Source organism: Trichomonas vaginalis, chromosome III (genome assembly GCF_026262505.1).
Source record: "Trichomonas vaginalis G3 chromosome III, whole genome shotgun sequence".
NCBI lineage: Eukaryota > Parabasalia > Trichomonadida > Trichomonadidae > Trichomonas > Trichomonas vaginalis.
The window spans coordinates 8,488,658-8,515,986 of record NC_067205.1 but is presented as its reverse complement, the minus strand read 5'-3'; the positions used below and the strand labels follow the sequence as shown (position 1 = coordinate 8,515,986).

Here is a 27,329-nt window from a genome sequence, read left to right as displayed (position 1 = left end):
ATGGAATGTTTATCCTATAAAACTTAAGTAATTAAAATGACATTGGAAGTATTTGGCAAAGAGTCTTACATTTCGATCAAGATGGATTTGATTTTTGAAATACATTTTTTCAATTATAACCAAGCAACCTCATTATATTGAACTATGAAACAAAACATAATTCAAGAAAATCGAACTTAATTCATTTGATTAATTAATGAATTTTAAAATTTTGAGAAATTTCTGCATATGTAAAATGCCGTGGCATAATCATTTAGGATATATTATTTATTTTTGAAATTTATATGAAATTTAAAATTAGAATAATGAAAGTTTTATGAAATAAAATCTCCATGATTCTTACAGATTTCAATGTTCTGAAATGACTTTTTCGAAAATGAAAATTTCAAATAAAAATAAGAAAAATAGGTAAATCCTTTTGTTGGAATAATGGTACGAACATCACTGTAGCTGTATATTGTCAAATATGTATAATTTTTTAGAAGCGGGATACATTGAGCATTTAATTTGTTCTTTTCAAAAACCAAGAACAGATCATTCAAAAAGATCTCTAATAATTAAGCAAAACAAAGCGATTATTTCATTGGTCACGCCGAAAAAATAAACAAGGCAAGCCCTTTGTAAACAAATGATCGGCTTTGTGAATTGCCGAACAAATTAACGATTAACATCAACCAACTTCTAATAAGAGTCACTACAATTTACCAACATATTTTCTACGACAATCCTCTGAGACTCAAATGCTTTATCGACTTTGAATACTCCCAAATAAACGTTCCTTTCAAAAGTCAGACCTTAATTCTTTTCAATATTGATTGAATTTCAGAAAAATTTAAACCTCATCCTCATATTAGCATCTATAATAATAGAAAAATATTTGGTATATTGAGCGGCTAAAAATTTGAATAGATATAAACTTATTTATTTGTTTTCATAAAAAATTTTTTATCATTTCATTGATGCAATCTCCTCCTCCTCCACCACCACCACCAAAAAAGCATATAAAGAGTACTGGCTCCCATTATAACCAAATAATTCTTTATGATTTGGAAAAGAAGAAGAATGGCAAGTACAAAGTATTCATTAAAGTCGATTCTATTGACTGGGGTTCTTATGAAGTCAAGAAGAGCCATAGATTCACAATTTGTGTTGGTCCAAAGCTATCATATATGCCATATGCTTATGAATTTAAGAATGGGCAATCTATTCCACGTCAACATTTGCTATTGCTTTGTTCAAGAACAACCTTATTATGGACAATGACACATTTGGTTTTGCAAAGATTAAGCTATCTAATTTCACAAAAGATACAGTTTCTTCAGCCATGTTTACACTTCAATCAGAGAAATTGAAACTTGATAAACCAATTAACGTTAAGGTAAGTGTTCATGTTTGCGAAAATGGATCAGTCGCATTTGATCCAAATACACTTAAAGATATGAGCTCTCAATTTTCGACCCCCAATATACGTTTATTTTAGTTTCGGCATATTAACATGAAGCAAGAGCCAAACCCTTAAAGACGTGTCCTCTAGTTTTGCCAACTCTTTCATATATTGTAACTATTTTCAGGAAAAAACGCAAATTCAAAATTAGAAATTCACATTTAATCGAGTATAGTATTAAATTACTATCTTTCGTACACGGACCAAGCAACAACTCAATGTGCATGCTCATTACAGACAAAATCCCCTCTAGTGCACTTAAATTGGGTGAGTTAGCACCAAACAAGCCATAAGTTAAAGATCTGAACTTGCTCCAGACAATGTATCACTTTAGTTATGAATGCACCAGAAATACGTCCCAAACTCATACATTTCTACGCAAATCACGATAATAAATATACTATTTTGTACTTTTTACAATAAATCTCTCTTTGTTACACTACAAAATCAATGTGCATTTCGTTGCACCAGTTTTGAATCTTGTTAAATAATGATTTTTGTTACTTTCATGATACAGTCCCATTTAGTAAACGGATTATTTACAAAATAAAAATAAAAAATATATTTTTTATTTACGATTTTTTATATTTGGATTTTTAAGGCATAATTTAGAAAATATTAATAATTTAATCAATTTGATATTAAGAAAGACATTTAAAATTCATAAAAGATCCAAATAATTTCATATCCAAAGTTATTAATATTTGAAGATTTGAGGAAAGAAAAGGAGAAATATTGCATATGAAATGTTTACAAAAAATACATCAGAAATTGTAAAAGAATTTTAATAATTAATAAGATTTGGATGGGTTAAAATTTGTGATGAAACCACAAGATGCTAACTCACGCCACACATACACAGAAGCATTCTATCACGCAACCACCCGATGCTAACTCACGCCACACATACACAGAAGCATTCTATCACGCAACCACCCGATGCTAACTCACGCCACACATACACAGAAGCATTCTATCACGAATCCACCCGATGCTAACTCACGCCACACATACACAGAAGCATTCTATCACGAATCCACCTAATTTGACATTAATTTTTATTAATATTATTTTCATTACTATATGCAACCAACCAATTTGACATTACTTTTTATTAATATATTTTTCATTACTATATGCAACCACCCAATTTGACATTAATATTCATAAATATATTTATCAAACTTATATGCACCCAACGAATTTTCAAATTCCTATCAACCACTTCTTTATTTTTATATTTTACAATTCTTTTATATACAAATTTAATACAAAGTTTTTATTCACTCATCATCTCTACTTCTTTATTATCTTCAATCTCATTCTAGCAGCTCTCGCATCTTTTACTTCCTTCATTAATTCAGGCAAGTATTTTTCCAACCAAATTTCTGGTTTATTTTGTAATGCAGATTCATAATTTTTTGATTGTTTTTCCAGAGAATTGATTAAATCTTTGGCATCTTGGAACGTTTCAAGATTATAAAGCAGTTTTACGACTAAAACTGCTTTATTTTTATCGTCAATATCAATAAATTCTGCGTATTTTGATATTTCGATCGGCGAACTCTTTTCTTTGTGATCCACGAGTTCATCCTGATCACCTACATTTTTATCGATTGGGAATTCTATGATTTCACCTACGTTTTCTCCTATTTTCATAACATGTATGCCTGCAGAGGGAACATGACTCTTATTCATAAAGAAATCCTTGCAATATTTACAAGGATTCTTATCAGTATTAATATCATTATAGGAGAATCCGCAATGTATGCATTTTTCGTTTAACAAGTCATTCTTCTCGCGTTTTTGCTTATTAATGGGATCAATTGATTCATTAATCCTAATGATAGTATCATTCAGAATGAATTTGATGAAAGTAGAAAAGTTTCTTGCTTTTTTTGCAAGTTCGTTAATGTGTCTATGCTTACCCTCTGCACTATTATTAGTGCTTATAGGTGGAATGCGGTGGTATGCTGCTAAATGCTCTTGATCTTTATATATCTGCTTCCATTTTTCCAGCTGCTCATCTGATATATTCTTTGTAGCATACATTTTCTGAACCGATGGATCAAAACATTTGTAATTGTCCTCAAAATCTTGGGCCGATTTTGATAATAATACTATCAGAGCAAAAACATGTAGTAAAGTATTATTGCCCATGGTTCCGAGATAGTGCCTAATACAGATATAATTTTGGAAATGATTCGTATTCAAAAATTTTAAAACTCCAGTACCTAAATCGCTCATCCATTTGATTCTTGAAAAGTGCTCCATAATGTTTAATGATTTAAATTCAATATTCATGGCTGTAAGCCACCGTTGATAAGCAGCGGATGATTCGCTGCGCCCTATGTATATCCCTAGAGGGTAACCTCGCATATAGTAATTACCACGAGGAAAAATAAATATATATTTCGGCCATGAAAAAGTAGCATCTAAGTGAATTAAATTACACTCCAACGCCAAATTTCCTGATTCGCTTGGAATATATATAAGAAATTCTATAGGATTTCCATTGACGAATAAACTATCACTTCTTATCGTTGTGCTATAATTTACATAAAATTTCCCGGGATATGAAGTTAAGATATCACCAATCTCATTATCATGCTTTATTTTTTCCTGTATTTCATCTTGCAGAGGATGTCCTGGGAGATCAACTTTCGTTATTTGAATGTACCATTTTAACCTCCCTGAAAACTCTTTGGGTAATTTTATGTTTTTCATGTTTTTTGGTACAGTAATCATCCACAACGTATCTGATACTTTTGAATATTCAAAGGATACGATTTTGTCATACAATGTGATCTTAAAGTAATAATAATTATCTGTAGAAATTTTTAAAGGGGAATAATCTTCGTTTTGAAGTAGAAAATAATTTAAGTTTACAGATCGATCAGAACTTATATTGGAAAGGCCCAAATGAATAAATGCTGGCATTTGTTCCAAAAACTTCAATGTTTGTTCATAAGTTAACACATTGATATGAATACCAGGGCTTATTAGAATTAATTGCATTGATTTGAGTTTTTCAATATCAGTATTTTTAGAGCATTCAAAACAAATATGGCAACCATCTATTGTAATTGGAGACCGATCAACTGGAATTTTTTCTATGGATTCATGAAATTGTTTGATCGCTGTAAATTTAATACCCATGATTTGTTCAAAATCTGCTTGAATTTTTTTGTCAGCTTTCAAACAAGCTTTTGCTAAAATTTCCAGAAGGTCATTGTTTTTTATTTGATTCAAAACATTAAAGTTCTTGTACATAAAATCATTATTTTGAATTAGGGCCTCATGGAAGATTAAATGAATCTTTAAACGAATAACTTTGCTTTCATTCAAATTCATTACTGATATAATATTATTTGTTGAAACAATCGAAGAGAGTAATGGATTTCTAAATGTAGAAAATAACTCTGAGATATTGTATGCAAAAGATAAAACATACTTGATTTGGTTTGTAAATTGATAAGTCTGCAAATTGAATTTATCATTCATTTTGAAAATTGTTTCGTTTGGGCTTGACATTATCAATGCTTTCATGATTGGTGTAACATTATCTATATTACACGAATTTAAAATATTAATTGATTCAAATTTAACTGCTAGTTCATAGAAAGAATATTTACTATTATCCAATATAGATCTGATACGTATTTGATAATATTCTTCACCATTTTGATTTGTTTGATCTGAAATTAAAACATTAATAAAATCTTCGATTGTTAAATCACACGATTTTCCTGAAAAAGCAAAAATATTCGAATATCTTTTATCGCCATTAATTATTGCTTGTATTAATGGTTTAGAAATTCCTGCTTTTGAGTATAATTCCTGGTCAAATGAAAAATTTTGTAAGAAACCTATAACCTGTGCATAAAATTTGGGGCGGGCAATTATAAATGCTTCTAAAAATTTAAGAATATATTGTTCCCCTAGACGATGGATTTTGATTTTAATTTGACTGAGATCTGTTTGCAAATATTTTTCACTTATAATCATATTTACCATTTCTGTAAAAGCTTCAGCGGATTTCTGAAATTTAGGTGTTGTTTCATATGTTTGAAGATACTTTACTTCATCGCTATTCGAGATAAAACGCTCTTTGAGTTCCTCCAAATAACAAATGATAGATTTATTTTCAAATCCAAATAATTTATGTCCAAAATTATATACATTCTTAATATTTCTGTTTAATTCTTTGATTTTTGAAACGATTTGTCCCCAAGGATATGATGGTGAATCTCCGACATATGCATTTGATAATGAATCCAAAACAGTGAATTTAGGTTTACCATCTTGATAAGTTATTTTATTTGTATACCATTCTTTTTGATAGGGTTTATTGGAAGAATAATATAAAATTTTTGAAATATACCCATCTGGATAAATTGTTGAATCAGAATTTACACTATTACATCTAATAGAACCCAACTGAATTAAAATCAAATCATCCGAAACATTTAATGGTAGATGAAGATGGTTTAGCATTAAAAAAATTGTCACTTTTTTAAAATTTCGGATTTTTAAGAGTATGTTGAAAATTAAACATACTCTTAATATATGTTAATAATTATCATTTGATAAAATTATTTAAATAGTAATCAAAATATTGTTATAAATATTAATGGAGTTGAAAAATTATGATCATAAAAGTAAGATGTTAGCATCTAGCCTCAGTAGATACTAAGTCATATCAGAATAGACACATATTCATCCTCAATTGACTCTTACTCATCTTCAATTGATTCTCACAAATAATCAATTGATCCTCACTACTGATCAATTGATTCTCACAAATAATCAATTGATTCGCATTAATTATCAATAGATTCTCACTAAGAATCAATTGATTCTCAGTCACCCTAAATTGATTCTCACTACTTATTAATTGATTCTTACTCATCCTTAATTGATTCTCGCTAAGAATCAAGTGATTCTCACTCTTCCTCAATTTCTTCTTAGTATTATTCAATTGATTCTCACTGATGTTCAGTTGAATCTCACTAATAATCAAATGATTCTCACTCATCCTCAATTGATTGTCACTTATTCACAATTTATTCTTAAACAACCTTAATTAACTCCCAGTATTCTTCAATTGATTCTCACTAATTATAATTTGATTCTCAGTCATCCTCAATTTATTCTAACTCAATAAGAATATGAATATGAAAATGGATTGGAATAGGTGATAATTAAAATATATTGATATGAATTTGTGAGAGTGTCTTTAATAAAGAAAAATTTGTCAAAGAACAATAATGTCAAATTGGGTGGGAGCATATAGTAATGAAATATTTATTGATAAATATTAATGTCATAATAATTGAGAGCATGTAGTAATGAAAAATTAATTGATAAATAATAATATTAAATAGGGTGATTGCATTGATCAATACATATATATGAATGAATTTCGATGTCAAACCGTCAGTCATATTGTTAGTCAAAACGTCAGTTATATTCTCATTCATACACTCACTCAAACCGTCAGTCATATTGTCAGTCAAACTCTCAGTCATATTGTCACTCAAACTATCAGCCAATTGTCAGCTAAACTCTAAGTCATATTCTAACTAAAGCCGTCACTCATATTGTCATTCAAAACGTCAGTCATGTTGTCCATCTCTTATCACAAGAAAAAAAAAAAAAAAAGGGTAGTGGGGCTTCCAGGCACTTCGTGCCTTCTAGCCCTGATGTTGATGTTTAGTATAAATGAAGTTTTTATTCGGAGGACTCTTCTTCTTCCTCCATTGCTTCTGGGAAGAAGCCTTCTTCTGGGTCGAAAACATTATATAATGTGTCGCTTTTCACAAATTATATATGTTTTCATGTTTTGTCACTTTTCTGTCACTTTTCGGGTAAAAACATTTTTATTATTATATATAAATGAATTTTACAAAACCACCGTTACCGTTCTTTGGAAATAAGAGTAAATGTAAAGATATTCTATTGAGAGAACTTAAGAAACTACCGAATGGTCTAACATTTGTAGATTTGTTCGGTGGAAGTTTCTATATATCCCATTTGTGCCATACAATATTCCCAGACTCAAAGATTATATGCAATGACTTCGACAACTATATGGACCGTCTCAAACATATACCAGACACAAACAATATATTGAAAGAGTTAAAAGAAAAGATACCTATAGATAAGATGGAACGTATACCATTAGATAAGAAAAATATTGTGAGAGAGGTTTTGAAAAAAGCAGAATATATAGACTGGGATAGTATATCTGCTAGACTATTATATAGTGGTTCTATAAGAGTTCATGACATTGAAACACTTATGTCAAAAGTTTTATATCTTAACTATACAAATGTTTTCAAAGAGGACATAGAAAAATATATTGAGGGTATAGAGTTTGTGAGATGTCATTGGACAGATTTGTATGAAAAATATAAAGACAAGGAAAATGTTTTCTTTATAGTGGACCCGCCGTTCTATAACACATGGGATTTTCAATACCAAGTAGACTGGACTTTGAGAGACTCTTTAGAAACTTTAGACGTTTTACATAACCATCCATGCTTTTACTTTACATCCGATAAAAGTGGTTTGGAAACCGTTATGAGATGGTTAGAGGACATACATGACTATGAGTTTATATATGACAAGATAGAATATGAGAGAGGTCCTATAAACTGGAGAAAGTGTCACAATAAAGAAATTTTATTAGTAAGTAAATGTGGTTTGAAATAGGACTACTTGTTTTAGGTTTTTTCCATTGTGTCATTTATTTATTTGACGTGGCAGAAAAGTACAGAGAATATGAAGATGAACCAATGCCTGCAAATGTTCAGTATATGTACTCGTAAGAGATATTTTTATCTAATATTAAATGGACGCACAGAACTTAGCGAATGCACAGCAACCTGGACAACCAAACCCAGAGAATATTCCAAATGAAGTTAGAATACAAACTGCAATGGCAAACTATGGTCAAGTGCCAACAGATGTACAAATGCAAACTGCCATGTCAAATGACGCTGCGTTAGGTTTGCCACCATGGTATGCAAATATGAGATGGAAAGAGTTTTATACAAACCCTGAAGTGGGATATAAACAACTTTATGCAGATGACGCGAACACAGGAGTTGACCCAGAATATGTTTTCTACCAGAGGAGAAACAGAATGTATGAGCTCCAGTTAAAGAATGCTATGGAACTCAACAGGAAACGTAAGAGACTAGGCGGACATTAGATTTTTACATATAGTAAAATGGGTTTCTTCAGTAGTATTGGAAACTTCTTTCGAAATGTTGGAAGAGGTATATGGAATGGAATAAAATCTGTCGGAAGAGGAATTTGGAACGGTGTCAAAAATATTGGCAAAAGAGTAGGTCAGTTCGTTGGTATTATACCTAAAGACCCTGAACCAGAAGAGCAAGCTCCTGTTATACAACAGCCTGAACCTGCACCACAGTCTAGTTGGCAACCAAATCCAACACCTCAACCGTATTAAAAAATCATATTTTTACCGTTCGATAGTAGTTGTATATGAAACTAAGTTCTAAGTAAAACGCATGGTATAATGGAATTATTCTCTTTCTTCCATCTGTTGTAAACCATACTTGAAAGTCTGAAATACTTCCACTTGGTGGTTCGTATAGCTTTGTAGGTTTTTCGTAAAAGTCATTTGCCAAGCATAAAAAAGAGTTTTGTGCACCAGAAAATGAAGCATGAACTATAATAGCATCTGAGTCGAAAACATTTTCATATGTTCCATTAGGGTTTTCGACTTCATAAAAGTTCGGGTGTACTGGATATTCTGCAGGCTGATTTAACATCCTCAAAAATCTATACCATGCCAAGTTGTTATATTTTGTAGAAATATAAACGTCTTCTCCAAGGTCTTCTATTCTATTGATTTTAACAGTTGCATTTTTCCTGTCATATATAATATCGAGATGGTACTCTCCTTCGTCATGTTGTACTGTTTTGCATATTCGAGATAGATATCGTTTATTTTTTCTTGAAAAGCTTGAAGAGTTGTTTCTAAGTTTACAAGCAATTCACTTGTAAAAGTTTTCCCTGTTCAAATTTCTCATACATACGTTTTTCTTTGTTATAGTATCGAACTTCAAAACCGACCGTAAATGGGAAACCATGTATGGCTTCTGAAATGAACTTCATTCTACGAAAGCCAATAGCTTTTGTGACGGATGGGTCTCTTAACCATCTTAACGGTAGTCAAAACGATAGCCTTCATGCTTTACGGTCTCTGTCTCAAACTTTTGACCGACATTCGTAAAAAGTTCATCTAATGGTTTAGTTGTAGCAACTCTTGAATTTTCTTTTTCTATTGAAAGCATATTTTATCTAGAATAAAAATGTCGAAAGAAACAGCGTCTATGAGAGAAATACACACACAACCGACAACTCATTATGCAAGCTCTAAATAAGAACACAACAAACTTTTCAAACTATTCTAAGATATCTGAGTCATTGAAAGAAGGAAACTTAAAAACTGACATTAAACCCATTGACAGACGAGTTTCTGTTTCAAGACAGTAAGAACCATACTGTTTGTATAAATCCAACAAAAAGAACTTTAAACGAGAAACCTATAGATGAACTTCTTTTGAAGGCAGATATTGACAACAAAGCTGACAAAGAGTATGTCATTGAAAAAGTTCAAGAAGAACATGACAGAGCAGATGAACATATGCAACAAAAGCAGATGTTAACAACAAAGCTGACAAAGAGTATGTCATTGAAAAAGTTCAAGAAGAACATGACAGAGCAGATGCAACATATGCAACAAAAGAACATACTCATCCTGAACTAGCAGACAAAACATATGTTGACAATAAAATGTCAAGTGAAGTGACAAGAGCTGAAAACGAATATTCTAAAAAGACTCATACACATACCATTGCAAATATTACAAACTTACAAGAAACCTTAAACAGGAAAAGTGACGTTGGACATACACATACCATTGCAAATATTACAAACTTACAAGAAACCTTAAACAGGAAAAGTGACGTTGGACATACACATACCATTGCAAATATTACAAACTTACAAGAAACCTTAAACAGGAAAAGTGACGTTGGACATACACATACATCTTCTGAAATAACAGACTTAAACGTTAGCCTTGAAAAGAAGGCAGATAAGAACCATACACACGATTTCTTCGCAACTGTTGGTATAGAAAATATTGAAGGAACGGTTGAAGAAACTGGGGATGTATTAAATTGGAAACCTCCTAACTTTCCACAAGGTTTAACATCGGAGGATGACATAACGACGATGAAATACACTAGATGTAGAAATGTCTATGTCATGGAGGATGAAAACAAAGTTAAATTCACTGCTCAAGATTTATATGATAAAAAAGCTGACAAAACATATGTTAACGATGAGTTAGATAAAAAAGCTGACAAAACATATGTTAACGATGAGTTAGATAAAAAAGCTGACAAAACAGAGCTTCAAACGTTAAAGACAGAAATACTTCAAACACTATATCCTATAGGTTCTATTTACACGTCAATGAACTCTACCAAACCAGAAGTAGTACTTGGTTTTGGAACTTGGACTCAAATAGTCGACAGGTTTTTGTATTGTGCAAACTCTTCAAAGGAAACAGGTGGAAGTAAAACGATTTCAGGTGCAAATTTACCTGCGCACAGTCACTACATAAATTTAAGTACATCTGAAGCAGGTTTGCATAGTCATAGATTTTGGGATTGGTCAGGAATGACAAAAGGTAAAGGATATGATGTTAAAGAGGACGTTAAGTTTGCTATAAATTGTTACTGGAGTAACACTGAGGTAGGAGGAAGCCATACACATCGCGTTTCAGGGTATACGCAAACAACGGGACAAAGTAAAGACTACATGCCACCTTACATGACAGTTTACGCATGGTATAGAAATGCTTAGTCGTCATTTTCAACTTCTTTAGCATATTCGTCAGGAGTTGTCTTATATTTGTTAGGAACTGTCTTTGAAAGTATACCACCTTGAACTTTAACAAGTTTGAAACGAGGTCTGACAATAGTAGTTTTATCTTCTGCTTGCAGTCTGTACATTTTGCCATGTTTGCCTAAAACTTCATAATATTCTCTTGTATACTTTCTTCTATTTTTACGAACACGAATGTGAGTACCTGTCGGGTACTTGTTGTTGTCATAGTCAATAGTATTTTCATATGGGTCGCGTTTAGGTATTTCTATTTTTACCTTATCTCCTTTCTTAAGTTTGAAGCCTGGCATTCTTTCTTGTTTGTCTCTTTTGACTAAACTATTAAATATATAGTCTTTCTCTAAGTCAGGGTTGTTTTTCATTTCTTCGGGGGAGTGGTTTCCCAAACCTTTTTGTTTACGGTTATTGTAAATATTTAAAACTTGTCTCATCTTTGCCATGGAGAAATGTCTATACTTGTCGTCATATGACATTTCATCTACCTCACCACCTTGTGGTTGGTTTAAGTCTCTTAAGATTTTTATACAACTGTCAATGACACCAAGAGCAGAATGGTTTTGGTCGACAATGAAATATTGGTTTACATTTTTTGAACGCAGATAGTTTTTAATATCGTCTGATTTGAAAGAACTTTCATAGTCAGATGTCAGTTTTGTTGGATGGTATTTGTCAACGAATATTGTCAAAGCAGTTTTCACATCTAAAATATTTTTGGACTGTAATGGTATGGCTTCACAGTATCTTGTGTTTTGACCGACAAATATTAACCAGTATGGTGGTCCATCTGTTCTAACTCTCGGAATGTTTTCCAAGATATCCATAAACCAAGCATTTGGTGTTGAACTAAAGATTTTTATCATGAGTGCTTTCTTTGTTGCCTTAGAAACATAGGGGTCCTTGTTTGGATTCGTCATTTTTTAACCCATAAGAAATGGGTTTATTTGGCGCATTAGCAGGAGTTGCATCCAGATTTTTGCCCGCAGTGGGAACAATAGCCAGAGGTGCATTTGGAATTGGAAGGAAGATTTTGAGTACATTAGGTATACTTAAAGAGAAAGCACAACCTATTATACAAACTGTACAGAAAGGTTGGGATGTAGCACGAGATGCAGCAAATCTTATTCCAAATCCTGAAACAAGAGGAAAAGTTCAAGGATGGATGGACAATGTAGGAAGACAAGCAGGAAACTACTATAACAAAGCAAATGACTACTATAACCAAGCAGGACACTATATGGACCAAGGTGAAAGATTCTTTAACAGAGGATATAACCATGCACAACAGTGGGTAAACAATAACCAACCGCAACCGCCTCAAACGTGGGGAATGTAAATTTTTTACTGAGATGAAATGAACAATACAGCATTGAGACAAATGGGTTCAAGATGGATTTGTCGACTTCCAGCAGTTACACAACCACGTGTTTGTCAAGTTCTTCCTATACCTCAGGAAGTTTTAGACCGACTTAAAAAACCTAAACAACCAGTTGAAAACAAACCAAACTAAAATTTTTTACTGAGATGAAATGACCGAAGAAGTTGAAACGGTAGATTTGACACCACAAACAAAAAGTTCAGAACCATTGTCAAAACCTGTCAAAGAACTTACAGATGAAGAGAAAAATTCAATAATAGAAAGTGCCAGGTCTGGAAATACAAACCCTAACTACAAAGTCACTTTTCATAGAAATGGAACGGCTAGTATCTCAAAAAAGAAACAGACTCTCACAAATAAAATATTGAAGTCTGAAGGAGCTTTCGAGACAACAGATGGAAAAGTTTACTTCACTGACCAACAGTTCATTATAGAACATCTCATTGACTTAGAGTCGAAATATTCTAAACTTTACAACAAACACAAAAAGTTGAAAGGAAAACAAAAACAAATGGCATATGATATTTATGAAGATGTTGACGACACAACATACCTGCAAGTGAGGTAAAGTCAGAGGAACCGAAAAGTGACGAAAAACCGATAGAAGAGAAAAACCAAAAACTGAAGATAAACCAAAACCAAAGTTTAGTTTCCAAACTAAACCAAGTCAACCTTCATTAGCTGGTATGGGTTGGCGTCAAAGACTTATGGCAGCAGGTGGTTATGTAAAGTAAAAAAAAAATATTTTTTTATTTTTATAAAAATGCCCCCATATAGAATGGATAGAAAATCTGCTAGAATAAAAGCAGAGTTAGAAAGATATGGTTGGAGTTTCGAAGAATTTTAAATATAGGAAGGGAAGACCCATAAAAGTCTATGACAAATTGTCTGGTCTTCGCTACGAAATGGATTGGAAACAGCACGTGCCAAATTATCCAAACAGACTAGAGAGGTTAGAAGAAGAACGTCTTATGGACATGCCTTTCGATGTTTCTGAGCCTCAAGTTGAAGGACACGACGGCTTTGCCAGATTCTACTGGAAACATGACGAACAATTGCATCCTTTGAGAAGGAAAAAAGGAAAAGGTGAAGACAAACATGCTCCCATGGAAAGAACAAGATATGCATATGAAAAGTATCGTGAAGTTAGAAGTCAAATTACATCTGGTCGAACCTTTACAGTAAACTTTGACGAAGGAAAGAACAAAGAAGGCTTCATGGGTGTACTTGCTGCCATACAAGACGGAAATAAGAAAGGATACAATCTCAGACTAACCGTAACAGATTTGGATGGTCACATTTACTATGCACATGGCAATGTCACAACAGCCGCACAACTTCTTGACGCTTTCAAGACTACAAAGAGAGAACAAATGGTTGACTCCGACTCAGACATTTTGAATGCAATTGAAGGAATTGCAAGTGTCAAGTTCGAATGGTACCAACCTAACCCTCAAGCAGTCAGACAACATGCTGGATACTTCCCGTTCATAAATAAGTCTGACATTGACTTGACAAGGTATGGAATTTACAATTCAATTGAAACAATTGTCAATGAACCTTGTATTCTTACATGTCTCAGGAACTCTGGTCTTGTTACAGATGAGAAGATGAAGTATCTTGAGTCATGTGTGAAGACAAGGTACATCTCAGAGGTCAATTGGCAAAAATTGCACCGTTGGCAAATGTCAATATCCGAGTCAACATTCCTACAGCTAAAGGTTCTTCACATGACGACTATGTTGTTGACAAAGACTTACCATGGTTGAAGATTGTAATTGTCCACAACCACTTCATGTTGAACGAAAGTCTTACAAACCCATTGTTCGGAAAAGGCAAGTGCAACATTGTCAGAGCTGTAAACATTCTTTTCGAGAAAGGTTTGTTGGAACCAATTCCAGATGACAAGCTGACAGAAACTTTTGTACCAAAAGACGAAACAAACTTTTCACTGTTAGCAAGACCAAAAGTTGTTCCAGACAAAGTTCTAGTACAAAAGAAGTACACAATTCCACAAGGAGTTGGATTGTTCGGATACCAACCTGAACCAGAAGAACTTCCAATGAGGTTGCAAGAACTTCAAGATGCTATAAACAAACTTCCATTGAGACATCCAATTGACGTCAAATTGTATTGGAGAGCATCTGAGTTAGGTCAGAAGGTTTTATATGAAACAGGTTGCTTCGACGATGTTTATGAGATAACAGGAGAAGTTTCTCAGAAGATAAGAGACTCACTTGAATTTCCACAAACTGGACCATTGGATGCGACAAGTTCGACTCAGATGAAAAATATACTATGTCGACCTTAACGCTGCGTACATGAGGTTCGTCCAATATATCCCGACTGGAATTCCAAACGAAGATGGTGAGTTCCCAGGAAGGAACTATACAGTTGGAAAAGTCATACAACAACTGTATGATATTAGGAAAGCTTCAAACCCCAAACTTGCAATGACACTCAAATTGCTTATGAATTCGACATGGGGATATTCCATTAAGAAACCTCAAGAGATGAAGAGTAAACATTATGAGAAGGTCGACAACTTTGTTGAAAGGTTTTCTCCTTTTGTTTTGAAATACGAATTCACTCAAGGTCAAAGTGGCTTAGTAACCACATTAAAACCTATTGTCGAACATTGGTCTACCCTCAGTTCGCAAAGGCAGTCCTTGACAACTACAACAAATTCTTCTCCGAAGTCAAATCCAAAGTGGTTTACTATGAGAACATCGATGCACTCATGAGAACGAAGAAGGCTATAACAAACTCATTGAAATGGGCATGGTCGGTGAAAAGATGGGTCAATTCAAATTGGACAAAATTTTCACCGAAGTTCATGTCCTCTCCAAGCGTAAGTACTGGGGTGTTAAAGAAGATGGTGAAATAAAACATTGCATGAAGTAAAAAATTTTTATTCGAATTTGAATCGGACAGGTCGAGTTACACCATTCTTGGTCTCAAACTCATATATAACCTGTTTGTTTGTATTTTCGTCGACTATGGCACGAGACACAAACATTGACCAAACGGACAAAAAGTGTCATTTCAGATGGTCACGCAGCCAATCGCATTCGAGCACTTCGAAGAAGCCTTACGTTCCAAGGGAGAGGGTGTCTGGTGCAAGGCAGAGGTCATGAAACTCTACGAGCAGTACATCCTCAATGCCTGGGAGGACAAATCGTCCTTGGATTGGCAATTCTACCAACTCCTCTGGGACGACCTCCTAGCAACTGGGATGACGAAAGAGTCCAATTCAGGGTCAGGAACTACTTGTCCAAATTCCTTAATTTAAGCTACTTAACTAAATAAACACCTAAATTTACTCGGGGTTTCCCCCTAAAATAAAATTTTTTTACTCTTAGAACCACTCGAGGTTCTCCTTACGGTTGTTGAGCTTGTCACCGTCAATGTGTCTGACCTTCGTCTTCTTGCTGGATTTGGAACCCATTGAATTGCGACAAGCTTGCCCATGGAGATTGAACCGCGATTCCGAAGGTTAAGGTTCAAGTGTCCCAAGTTGTTGAGGACTGGGGTAAGAACCTTGCCTGTCTCCTTGTTGCGGATTTTGTATGGGTAGGGTTGGGAAATTTCGTAACTGTCATCGGCAACAAGGGTTGCCCAAACTTCCTTTTCTTCGTGTTTCTCTTCTTCTTCCTCTTCTTCTTCGTGTTTCTCTTCTTCCTCGAAAATTCCTTCTTCAATTTGGTACTCACGAATTACGGTGTTGGAGGTTCTGTCCTTTCCGAGTACCTTCCAGATGGCGTCTATCTCTTCGAAGAAACGGTAGATGAGTCTGGCAAGGTCTCGGTTCTCTCTCGCGTAAATGCGCAAGGTTTCCGTTAAATCATTCAGGCATTTCTCATTGGAAGCTTGGTTCATGAGGACATCGGCTTTAAGTCCCTTCATCTCTTCCATAAGACTACTTTGGAGAGTCTTAACGGTGTTTGTCAGATGAGCTTTCAAATTCAAAATTTGAATTTGAACTGGGCGCTTGTCTGGCAACATTGAAAGGACATCTGCCATTGTGTTCGGCTTCGGTGCTTGTTCGGACATCGAAAAAATGAAGTGGTTTGAGAATGACGGTTTTACTTCAAAAAGCTTGTTATGACGTTAAGTCATACAACAAGTTTAAAATAATATCTTGTTCTTCTTCTGAACGTTTGTTGTCTCTTCCGATAAAAGTTTCGAACATGAGAACCAAAAAACGTTTTTTGAGATTGCGGAAGAGTTCAGGCAAACGTTCATATTCTGGATATGTTGGGAGCAGTTCAAACATCTGAGCTGACTTTCGGACAAAATTGGGACAATGTCAGAAAATTCATCTTTGGTCGGACTGCTTGAAGGTAAGTCCCTTACATGTAAGTAGCTCTGGTAAAGTCTTCTCATTTCTGCTAACTTTTGGAGTATAGCTTCGTAGTTTAGAAGTTTTAATTTTAATTGTCTTATTCCACTCTTGACATCTAAACGGTAACTATCCATGAGGTCAAGAGTAGCTTTGGTAGCTTTAAGTGGAGCTATCTGTTCTTGACTTGTGCAATTTTGGTTGCAATTGTGGTTTGAGCTCCTTCAAGTTCGCCGTCTATGTCGTTCTCAACGTCTTCAACCATAGCTTGAAACTCTTCATCGGTCCATTGAGATTGGTGTGGGACGAATTTAACTTGCTTCATTCAAAAAATGAAAAAAATGTTTTTACTCAAAGCGTGCCATGTATATGGCTATAAGAAACTTACCAGAAGGCTTCTTCTTCACATGAGTCTTTGGCAACTTGAGTGTTGGTGTTGGAGTTGGGTCTGGAATTTCAATTCTCTCTCGAGCGCAACAACAGATGTCAGAATAACATTCCCCACTGTCTTTCTTGCCACCATAAATTGTGTATTGACCGAACTTGCATTTGCAGGAAGACCGGTCAATACAAGGTTCACAGTTGACATATGTGTACACATACCTGTTGAGTACGAGTGTGAGTAAAAACATAAAAAAGTGAAGTTAAAATGAGATGTTTACTGTAAAGGTACGATGTCGCCCTCTGTGTTTATGAAGAACGCCCGACCCGAGAAGTGTAAGAGTCCTCTGAGAATTTGGGCAATTCGTACAGTTGGGTTCTCTCTGTTTGGAAGTAGTATCCAAGGACGCTTGGCAAAGAACTTCAAGAGGACTTCTTTCTTCATCTCTTTTATGTCGTCGAAAGGAGTGTTTTCTGGTATTTGCAGGACAATTCCAGTGTCAATTTCAATTTTAAGCGCACTTCTTCCAGACACCCAGCCTGCAATGGTCTTGTTTGACTTCAGATGGCTCAGGTAGTTCCTAACTAGCTCATTTATCTCTATAAGGTAGATTGCCTCATCTGCTGGGTCTATGTCGGTCATTGTTTCAAGACGAGTCTTTTACTTTTTTCAAGACGAGTCTTTTTACTTTTTCAAGACGAGTCTTTTACTTTTTCAAGACGAGTCTTTTACTTTTTCAAGACAAGTCTTTTACTTTTTCAAGACAAGTCTTTTACTTTTTCAAGACAAGACCGCGTTATTTTCAAGAAATTTTTTGGTGTAAAGTTCTCAAATTTGAGAACAGTGGTCTTGATTTCAGACGATACCCGTACTTTTTCAAGACAAGTCTTTTACTTTTTCAAGACAAGTCTTTTACTTTTTCAAGACAAGTCTTTTACTTTTTCAAGACAAGTCTTTTACTTTTTCAAGACAAGTCTTTTATTGTTTCAAGACAAGTCTTTATTGTTTCAAGACAAGTCTTTTATTGTTTCAAGACATGTCGACGTACCACCAACCGAGCCCATATCCCAACCAGAGGAACCTAAAGCACCAGCCCTGCACCTCAGCAACCTCAGTTCCAACAAGTACCTCAGTTCCAACATGTACTCCGAATTACTACCTCAATTTCCAAATTACTACCAAATACCTCTCAAGGCTTCCCGAACTACTCTCCTCAGCCTATGCCTTACTGCCCCTAACCCTTGGATGTTCATGTCAAACCTCCACCCCAATTCCAATTCCAATCTCAATCCAAGAAGAGACCAAGAGTTCGAAGAAGGTCTGAACCGTTTACGCAAAGAGTATGCCACAGCCCCTAATGGAAGACGACAGGCTTTTCATCTCTTCCCTAAGGTCGACCAATTCGACTCGTACCAACAGATTCGGTTCGTGACCGTGACGACTACCTCAAGCAGTCTGAGAGACTCTTCATCCTACAACCATTTACAGTTGGAGCTCTCAAGAACATGCGCAATTACGAAGGTCAGACACCAGCTGGAGACCGTAAAACAGACGTACTCGCAAGAGCAGTCCAACTGGTCAAGACAAAGACCGAGATAGTCGACTTCATTCTTGCAGCTTGCCCATACAAGTAAAAAAATAAACAATTACGAGTTAAACTTTTTATTCTTTCTTTTCTGAGTTGTTTAGAGCTGGTTTCTCTTGTAGGAACCTTTCGTACTCTTCCATGGTCATGTAATTGCGAATTTGGTACGCAATTCCAGGTTCGTTGTTTTTGAACCTTACGTATGTAACGCTTCCATCCTCCTCAGGGAAGTAAGCTGCTAACATCTGACCAAGTTTTCTCGGTGACTCGGAGCTCATAAAAATGTCACTTTTTTAAACCTTAAGTTTTTAGTCTTATTTTACCCTTTGTTTACCCTTTGTTTGTCAATGTAGTATTGGAGTGCAATTTTCTCCAAATTCTCTGTGTCGGAGTTCTTCAGCATTTTCCAAGGTGTGCCTGGAGAACTCAAAGAAGTTGTCAAGAACATACTGCCATGCTGCTCTTCTGAGTTCGTCGGTATTTTGGAAGTGTTGCACCTTCGAGTCTTCGGACATGAAAAATAACACTTTTTCTATTAAACCGTTTTGGCATTTCTCATGAGTGAGTATAGTTCTGCCGAACCATTGGAAGAGAAGAAGTACCCTTGCTGGCAAAAGACAAAAATAGTTGCCTTAGTTGTCATTGCAATTGTACTCGTAATTGAATTCATTGTACTTCTCTTCACGTACATAAAACTCAGCAATGGTATTTGCTTTAAGAAGCTACCATCTTACTAAGACTAAACACTTACATTTTTCAAGCTTGACTTTTTACAATTTGAATTTTGTTGCTGAATTCAGCAAAAAAATGTTTATGTTAGAATGTTAGATCTAACATGTTTTCTAACACGTTTTCTAACATGGTCTAAAACTCTTGAATTTTCCATGAAATTTACACCAAAAATATAATTTATGTTAGAATGTTAGATCTAACATGTTTTCTAACACGTTTTCTAACATGGTCTAAAACTCTTGAATTTTCATGAATTTTCCCGAAATAAAAAATAAATTAGTTTTATTTTTTATTTTATTTATTTTTTTTATTTTGTATAAAAGACATGATTTCAACAATCGGCACAACAACAATTCAAACAACTACAGCACCAAACTCGCTAGTTATGAATCCAACATCTATGTTAGTAGAGATGAAAAACTTCATTCCTTCTTCATATACTTTCGAAACAAAAATCCAGAAGATAAAGCAAGAACTTTTAACAAGTAATTTAGACTGTAGTGCGAAAGATGAAACAAATGAACAGTATCTTTATGAAATGCAGGACATTATTGACCATTTACCCCAAATTGCCTGAAATCCAACAACAAAAACTAACCATTCCCGAATTTGACGAAATAGAAGTCAAAGCAACTGACTCAGTAGAAATAAAGAAGTTCATACGAAAGGTAAATTATGAATTCCTTGGTTTTCATTGCAACCATAAGGTTATGGACAAAGATTGCGACATGGTATATAAGAACATCTCTGACCTTTACAAATCCGAAGAATTTAAGACCTACGACAACTTTGTTTCATTAGTTGCAAAATGTGTTTGGGAAATAAGAGATAAAGATAGTAGGGGTAAGGTATGGAACGAACAAATAAGACCCGCTATGTTCGAGATGAAGAAAACCATTGACGCCTTAGTTGTTTTTAGCAGGTAAGGTTTCAGAATATAACGCAAAAATGAAACCCGCAATGTTCAAAATGTAAAGCAGCAATGAGGAAATATAACTACTCCGTCAAAGAGATAGAACGTATGCGAAACGACTATGCAGATTTAAAGAAAGAAGCAGAAAAACCAGCAGAAGATAAAATGAACATGTTAGAATTTCTGAACAAAAACTATCCAACTGCTGACGATTTCCTTCTATCTGACGTCAAGAAGAAGTATAAAGAAACTTTCGGTATCGTTAAAACTTTTGACATACTGACAGAAGAAATAGAAGCTACGAAATTGTTTAGAGTCATGAACCATCGCAACATATACCATGTAAAACGCTTGTAAATAGTTATGTTAGAAAACATGTTAGAAAACATGTTAGATCTAACATTCTAACATAAACATTATTTTTGCTGAATTCCGTATGAAATTTCATGAGTTTTGTATGTTTTAGACCATGTTAGAAAACATGTTAGAAAACATGTTAGATCTAACATTCTAACATAAACATTATTTTTATTGAATTCCGTATGAAATTTCATGAATTTCCTCATATGCTTGCTTCCCTCGGAGAACCGAGAGAAGAGATTCCGTATGAAAATCGTGAAATTTCTCTAGACCGGATTTTATCGGTCTAGCCTAAAACTCTATGAAAATCGTGAAAAATAACAGAGTATTTTGACAACTTCAAACAAGCAGAGTAAATGAACTCTTTATTTTTCAAGCTTGACTTTTTACAATTTGAACTTTGTTCGCGTAGATATGAATTCTGAAAGAAGTATGAGGGTCTTGTATGACTTTGTACTTCTCCCAAAGTTCATGTCTGTCAAACTTACCTGCCATGGACTCTTTCATAAGTTCCATGAAATCGTCTTCGGACAATCCAGGGAAAAGTATAATGTCAGTAAGTATTCTTTTAACATCCTTACTTAAACTCTTTGCTGTCTGTACACAAATGACAACTGAGATGTTAAAGTGTCTGAGCTTCTTAAGAATTCGACACATATCTTGTTCTCTATTCTTTAACAAAGGATGAGAGGCGAAATCATCTAAAATAAGAAGACACCTATGAGGGTAAGTCTTCCAATCGTAAGATTGCAATTTCTTCGAAATGTATTCTATCTCTTTCTGTTTGTTTCTGAAGTGTTTCTTCTCTAATATTCTCTGCATTTCCTCATTTGGGTCTTTAAACTTAGAATTTATATACTCATTTATAGCATTATACTTCAAAACTCTTCTTTGGTACTTCTTTATCCAATCTAACAACTCAGAGTCTTTTATACATACTAACTTAGACTTCTTTATAATATCTTTGAACGAATTGACGGTTTGGTCAAATTGACCAGAAGTACTACAAATCACTAACTCATAAATGGGTTCTTCTCATCTAGTTCTTGTTGTTGTGCAGCCATTTTAAGATAAGTGAAAGTCTTACCCGACCCAGGTGGTGCAATTAGACCTGTTATACCATTCTGAGCAAATAAGAACTTGTCATGTATAGGTTTTATCTGAGCATTTTCTAACTTCCTCTTGTTCTTGTTTAAAACATTCTCAAATTTCTTGTCAATGTCAGCAAACTTTTTTTCTAACATATTTTAGAAAAATTAAAATTTTTATCTTTTAGAAAATGTCTAGCGATTTCGCTATCTATATTCGAGACAAGCTTTTTGACAGCAAAACATCTGTCGACCATAAAATCTTACATAGTGTAAACAAGAAAGGTGAATTTGTTCTAAAGTTCTGTTTCTGGGAATATGACAAGAACCATAAAACATTACAAAGAGCAGTCTTAAAATTTGTCAATGACAGACTTGTTGACAGAGATGACACCGATTGGAAAGATGAAGTCCAACAAAAGTTCTTAGAATGCAAAGAAGACACATGCGCTGTTCTTGAAGATGAAATAGAAAACAGAATAGAAGAGCTATTAAAGGACAAAGAACTTTTACATAAATATGGTTGCGCCATTTGACATAACTCCACCAGAGAAGAAGAAGAAGAAGAGAGAAAGAAAGAAAAAAAGAAAGTAGAAGAAGAGAAAAAGAACCTGAACCAGTTCCAGAGAAAAAGAAATTTGACATGTAAAAATAAAATTTTATTTTTAGAACATTTCTGGGTCAATGTCAATGTTCTCTTCCTCTTTAGGAGCAAACACTGGCTTAGACTCTAAAATCTTTTTACCCAATTTACCTTGAACTTCAACTATCTTAGACTCATAATATTCATAGTCGTCTGCTTTCTTTGGTTCATAAGGTATAACAAGTTTGTATGCTTTGCCTTCTTTAAGGTTTGAAAACCTTCTGTCAAAATTTTCCTTGACTGTTAACAAACCTTCTATGTCTAAGTCTTCAAATTTCGCACCATTTTTAGTCACAATAGCAAACTTAACTGGTTCGATGTTCCAAACTTTGCTGAATGAAGACTTTTCAAAATGGTAGAAGTAAACATTCAAATATGTGAATGGGTCTAGTTCTTCTTTAAGTCCTGACATGTACTTGTTGACTGAGATGAATTTCATCATCTTTTCTATCGGATAAAAAAATATTTTTTTTTAAAATTTACTCAGAAAAATTTTTCTTTGTATATACACCATTCTGAACATCTAAAAGACTTTTGACATTTGCCAAGAATGTTCGTTTAGACGCTGTCATATAACCATACTCTTGACAATACTGTTTATACGAATCGTACAATGACCTTTCATCTAAACACTCAAAGTCAGTTTCATCTATAAACAGTTCATAAACACTCTTGTTTGCTTCTAACAATGTTTGTCTCTCTTCGGTATGTGGAATTTGTCTTGGATTGAACTTAGAAATATCTAATGTCATAAAATATGAGAACAAGTGGTTGTAAAAGTCAGATGTCAAAGTTTCTGCCAAAGCGTCAAAATATTCTGTATCTTGCATATGAGAATCTGACGTTCTGACAACTACATATCTTCTGTCAGAACTTTCTAACTTCATCGGAACGGCGTTGTTTGAAACCATAATGAAATTTGCAACATTTTCACAAACTCTTTGGTCTTTATATTTTCTTTCAACAACTCCAACTTTGTCTGTTATAAGACTCTTCAAAGCATCTGAGTTTAAAACCTTTGTTGTATCTATACTTTGAAGTTCGTTACATACTATAAGTTTCATATTCTCTATTGAGGAGTTAAATTTACCGCAGATGTTTTCTAAGTTTGTCATATTCGGGTTCGAATAGCCCTCTAACAGTTTGCACAAAATATCTGTAAAGAAAGTGTTCTTACCTGTTCCTTGTTTTCCAATTACAATGAGAGCAGTTTCATTTTTAGCACTTGGATGTTGTAAGATGTTTGCAAACCAACATAAGATATACTCATAGACTCTTTCGTTTCCATTGCATATAATTTCTTTGACATGGTCTAACCAAGCTTCTATAACATTTTCTTCCATTCTACTTGTTCGTATTTATATCCAGTGAAGATAGAATAGAAGTTTGGAGAAGGTGTATAAACTTTATACCACGAACTGAAAAATCTTCTAACTTTGACAATAAGATATCCCAAGCATCTAACATCTTCATACCAACTTGTACAACTTTTATTTTCTTAAGTTTCTGTTTACATTCTTGTTCTGAACTATGGTTGCTCTTGGTTTGTTAAAGACAACATCCCATTCTTTCATAACATAACATTCTGGGGCAGAGTCGACATAAATGACTAAACGTTTCAAATTCTCGACTGCTTTGTTATAGTCTCGAAATGGACACATATTTCTGAACGCTTGGAAGTCATAAAAATCTGAAACGTCTATTCTGTACATTTTTATAAAAATAAAAAAAAATATTTTTTTATTCTTGACTTTGTTGTTGCATTTGTTCCATTTGTTGCATTTGTTGTTCTTGAGCTATTTGTTGTTGAAGTTGTTCTTGTAGTACAATACTTTCACCAGTTGCATCTTCCAATTCGAAACTTTCTGCCGTCATTGACAAATACATAGGACATAAAAGTTTTACAGGAACAAAGTTTGCGTCAACTAAGGTTAAGTTTATGTTGCTAAAGTGTTTGAGTTCACTAAAGCTGAAAACTCTGCATTCGAATGAACAATAGGCAAACCAGCAGAGAAAGTGTTGTTTATATACGCATGAGTATCTTTTGGTCATAGTAGTTCTGTCAACATCGAATAGCACTTTGAACCTAAGTTTGAAAACAATATATAAAATAGGTGTACTTAAAGTCAATGGAACAGACATTCCTTGTATGACACCTTTTTCCTGTTATAGGAAACTGTTGGTAGTAAAAACCAGAAATAAGTTTTGTATTATAGCTCATATTGTTTATTAGTAAACTCAGTCGGACATCCAAACATAATGAAACCTGCTCTAGTTGCAGCACATGTTACACTCGTTCCTTAAAGTATTAAATAAGTCAACAAAACCTGTTTGGTGGTATTCTGAGTAAGTATCTTCAAAGAAGTATTTTTTACCATTCACAACAACAAAGTCTTCTGGTGTCAAAAGAAGCAAAAAGGCTTTAGTCGTCATTGTGTTTAAGGTTAGTTTACAAATATCGTCCTTGAGGACTTTGTAAGTTTGTTGTTATAGAATTATATGACTCAGGGTTTTTAGTCGTAATAGTATAAACACTATGTCTTCTGCCATTTACATAATTTAAGTTTTTCTGAAAGTGGAGAAGAACTTCATCTAAACTTTCACATGGCGTTTCTTGAAGTTCTCTGTCTAGAAGTTCAAATATTTTGTGTAAAGACATAGAACTTTCCTTTGTCTACACGAACAAACAAAACAGGGTCTTTCATATCGTTCAAAAGTGTGTAAAGTCCTTTACATGAAATAAAGTCTATATTGTTTTTCTTCAAACATCTTTCAAGAAGTTTTGCCATTTACTTAGCAAATAAATTTTAATGAAATGTTGTGGTCGTCAAATATTTTTATGACGTCTGGGAAACTATTTTTAAGTTCAACGTTTCGCCTCCTTTCATAACGTATATCTTGTCAATGACATTATATGAAACACCACAGCAAGCAATGTCGGGTTCTATTTCTTGATGTTTATATCGTCTGCCTCTGTCAAAAGTTTCAATAGTTCTTTCAAAATTTCATGAGGTGCGATGACATATGAGTTCACTTTTACAGGGTTGTGCTCAACCAAGTTTAACATTATACCCAAAGCTTGACAAATCTTCTCCTGAGTTTTAAGTTTGTCTTTAAGTTTTGGTAGTCATTTCGAATATCTGCAACAGAACTTAAGTCTCTGCTAACTTCAGGGTATGTTGGTTGTTCTTTTACAGGAACTATTGTTATACCATCTTGGTCTTCGTATGGTTTCCCCACTTCAACATCTCTTTCTTTGACATTGACAACAACACTTTGACTGTTTGTTTGAGTTGGTGAATTTAACTTCACATCTGCCACCGCCATTAAACCTTTTGAAACACTTACGCTTCTATTTTTCGGAAATGACATTTTACTTAGAATAAAAAGATGGACGTATTTGAGTATCTCTTCGAATTGAAGCAAAACAAAGTTTACACACACAAACAATACAGTTCATTGATAGAATAGTTCTTTACACAAACAATGGAAATGTTTATAGAATATAGCAGTCTTTGCTGAACCAAAATATTTTCATAAAGCAAAGAAAGTTGGTATAACCGAGATGGTGAAAGTTCTTGAAGCAGACAAAAATATAACAACAAAACTGACCGATATTTCTAAAGGTAAGTTTATAATACAATATTATGTCAAAACTGGCGTACTGTCAATATTTGACGGAGAGAAGTCAGTTCAAGAACAACTTACTGACCTGCTGCCAAAATCTGCTCGATGGAAGCTGTCGTTATGCCAATCTGAGGAGCCCCAGCAGGTTTCATCGAACGAATCTTCAAAAGAGCATCTTCCGTGAAAAGTGCTATTGGTTTTGTAAACTTCTTTGCTCTCAGTTCATCTGGACCGTCTCTGTCACCAGTATATTGTATTTGAACTGTACCAACAGTTGAAATACCACCCATAAAGTCTTCTGAGTCAGCAAATGGAATGCCAAGCCAAAAGTTTGAACGGTCTCCATTTGTATATTGAGTTTTTTGACCTCCTGTATGAGTCCATACTTTCACATATGGCATAATAGAACTTTGCATTTCAGGGTTAATGGTTGTTGTGAAGTTGTTGTTAAAGTTCATAGCATCTAATGTCAAGTTGTATGACCTCATATCCTCAACTGTAGAATATTCTTCTCTTGGATAATATTTGCCATCTATGTTTATATGATATTTAATACCAGGGTTGTAGAAACAAGAATAGTCATTTATAGTTCGTCTGAACAGTACAAACATAGTATCTGCATGTTTCATTGCAGTTGTTAAAGCAATATCTGTTCTTGCACCTGGGTCAGCACTTTGGTTTCCAACTTCACCTGCAAAGTCTTTGACAGATATTTGGTGTATAGGGAACATAAGTGGAACTGCAATATATTTGGCAGCTAAAGCATTTGAAATATCTGGGTCCAACATATAGACTGCAAGTCTGCTTTCTATTCTCTTGCATTCAAATTTTTTCGCATGTGAACTTAACTGGGTCCCAAGCAGTTCCAGCAGCATTGAAGTAGT

General features: G+C 34.2%; 11 protein-coding genes and 7 pseudogenes across 18 annotated transcripts, besides 1 other annotated feature; 10 read left to right on the top strand and 8 right to left on the bottom strand.

The window, feature by feature from the left end:
• Nucleotides 1-959: 959 nt before the first annotated feature.
• TVAGG3_0665350 (uncharacterized protein) lies at nucleotides 960-1,978 on the top strand (the record flags this gene model as incomplete). The annotated part of the gene is made up of 1 exon (XM_001299304.1): nucleotides 960-1,352. The coding sequence occupies one exon, from the start codon at nucleotides 960-962 to the stop codon at nucleotides 1,350-1,352; it is 393 nt and encodes a 130-aa protein (XP_001299305.1).
• Nucleotides 1,979-2,740: 762 nt separating this feature from the next.
• TVAGG3_0665340 (uncharacterized protein) lies at nucleotides 2,741-3,496 on the bottom strand (the record flags this gene model as incomplete). The annotated part of the gene is made up of 1 exon (XM_051242152.1): nucleotides 2,741-3,496. The coding sequence occupies one exon, from the start codon at nucleotides 3,494-3,496 to the stop codon at nucleotides 2,741-2,743; it is 756 nt and encodes a 251-aa protein (XP_051088739.1).
• Nucleotides 3,497-7,089: 3,593 nt separating this feature from the next.
• Nucleotides 7,090-27,329: part of a mobile genetic element that runs on past the window's edge.
• Nucleotides 8,301-8,663, top strand: TVAGG3_0665330 (uncharacterized protein; the record flags this gene model as incomplete). The annotated part of the gene is made up of 1 exon (XM_051242151.1): nucleotides 8,301-8,663. The coding sequence occupies one exon, from the start codon at nucleotides 8,301-8,303 to the stop codon at nucleotides 8,661-8,663; it is 363 nt and encodes a 120-aa protein (XP_051088738.1).
• Nucleotides 8,682-8,924, top strand: TVAGG3_0665320 (serine threonine-protein phosphatase family; the record flags this gene model as incomplete). Its single annotated transcript, XM_051242150.1, has 1 exon — nucleotides 8,682-8,924. One exon carries the CDS (start codon nucleotides 8,682-8,684, stop codon nucleotides 8,922-8,924), a length of 243 nt encoding a protein of 80 aa, XP_051088737.1.
• On the bottom strand, nucleotides 8,929-9,514 carry TVAGG3_0665310 (annotated as a pseudogene). Its single transcript has one exon. A coding segment is annotated over exon 1 (586 nt).
• On the top strand, nucleotides 12,750-12,905 carry TVAGG3_0665300 (uncharacterized protein; the record flags this gene model as incomplete). The annotated part of the gene is made up of 1 exon (XM_051242149.1): nucleotides 12,750-12,905. One exon carries the CDS (start codon nucleotides 12,750-12,752, stop codon nucleotides 12,903-12,905), a length of 156 nt encoding a protein of 51 aa, XP_051088736.1.
• On the top strand, nucleotides 12,925-13,507 carry TVAGG3_0665290 (annotated as a pseudogene). Its single transcript has one exon. A coding segment is annotated over exon 1 (583 nt).
• On the top strand, nucleotides 14,147-14,985 carry TVAGG3_0665280 (annotated as a pseudogene). The gene has a single exon. A coding segment is annotated over exon 1 (839 nt).
• TVAGG3_0665270 lies at nucleotides 15,823-16,082 on the top strand (annotated as a pseudogene). The gene has a single exon. A coding segment is annotated over exon 1 (260 nt).
• TVAGG3_0665260 (cytochrome B-C1 complex subunit 6, mitochondrial family) lies at nucleotides 16,132-16,511 on the bottom strand (the record flags this gene model as incomplete). Its single annotated transcript, XM_051242148.1, has 1 exon — nucleotides 16,132-16,511. A coding segment is annotated over one exon (380 nt), but the record flags the coding sequence as incomplete, so codon positions are not given.
• On the top strand, nucleotides 18,913-19,131 carry TVAGG3_0665250 (uncharacterized protein; the record flags this gene model as incomplete). The annotated part of the gene is made up of 1 exon (XM_051242147.1): nucleotides 18,913-19,131. A coding segment is annotated over one exon (219 nt), but the record flags the coding sequence as incomplete, so codon positions are not given.
• On the bottom strand, nucleotides 19,160-19,360 carry TVAGG3_0665240 (uncharacterized protein; the record flags this gene model as incomplete). The annotated part of the gene is made up of 1 exon (XM_051242146.1): nucleotides 19,160-19,360. One exon carries the CDS (start codon nucleotides 19,358-19,360, stop codon nucleotides 19,160-19,162), a length of 201 nt encoding a protein of 66 aa, XP_051088733.1.
• Nucleotides 20,174-20,736, top strand: TVAGG3_0665230 (annotated as a pseudogene). Its single transcript has one exon. A coding segment is annotated over exon 1 (563 nt).
• TVAGG3_0665220 (organellar and viral DNA polymerase type B) lies at nucleotides 20,836-21,084 on the top strand (the record flags this gene model as incomplete). Its single annotated transcript, XM_051242145.1, has 1 exon — nucleotides 20,836-21,084. One exon carries the CDS (start codon nucleotides 20,836-20,838, stop codon nucleotides 21,082-21,084), a length of 249 nt encoding a protein of 82 aa, XP_051088732.1.
• On the bottom strand, nucleotides 21,460-22,331 carry TVAGG3_0665210 (annotated as a pseudogene). The gene has a single exon. A coding segment is annotated over exon 1 (872 nt).
• Nucleotides 22,841-23,260, bottom strand: TVAGG3_0665200 (protein of unknown function, DUF4108 family; the record flags this gene model as incomplete). Its single annotated transcript, XM_051242144.1, has 1 exon — nucleotides 22,841-23,260. One exon carries the CDS (start codon nucleotides 23,258-23,260, stop codon nucleotides 22,841-22,843), a length of 420 nt encoding a protein of 139 aa, XP_051088731.1.
• TVAGG3_0665190 lies at nucleotides 23,298-24,088 on the bottom strand (annotated as a pseudogene). Its single transcript has one exon. A coding segment is annotated over exon 1 (791 nt).
• Nucleotides 26,523-27,176, bottom strand: TVAGG3_0665180 (protein of unknown function, DUF4106 family; the record flags this gene model as incomplete). The annotated part of the gene is made up of 1 exon (XM_051242143.1): nucleotides 26,523-27,176. One exon carries the CDS (start codon nucleotides 27,174-27,176, stop codon nucleotides 26,523-26,525), a length of 654 nt encoding a protein of 217 aa, XP_051088730.1.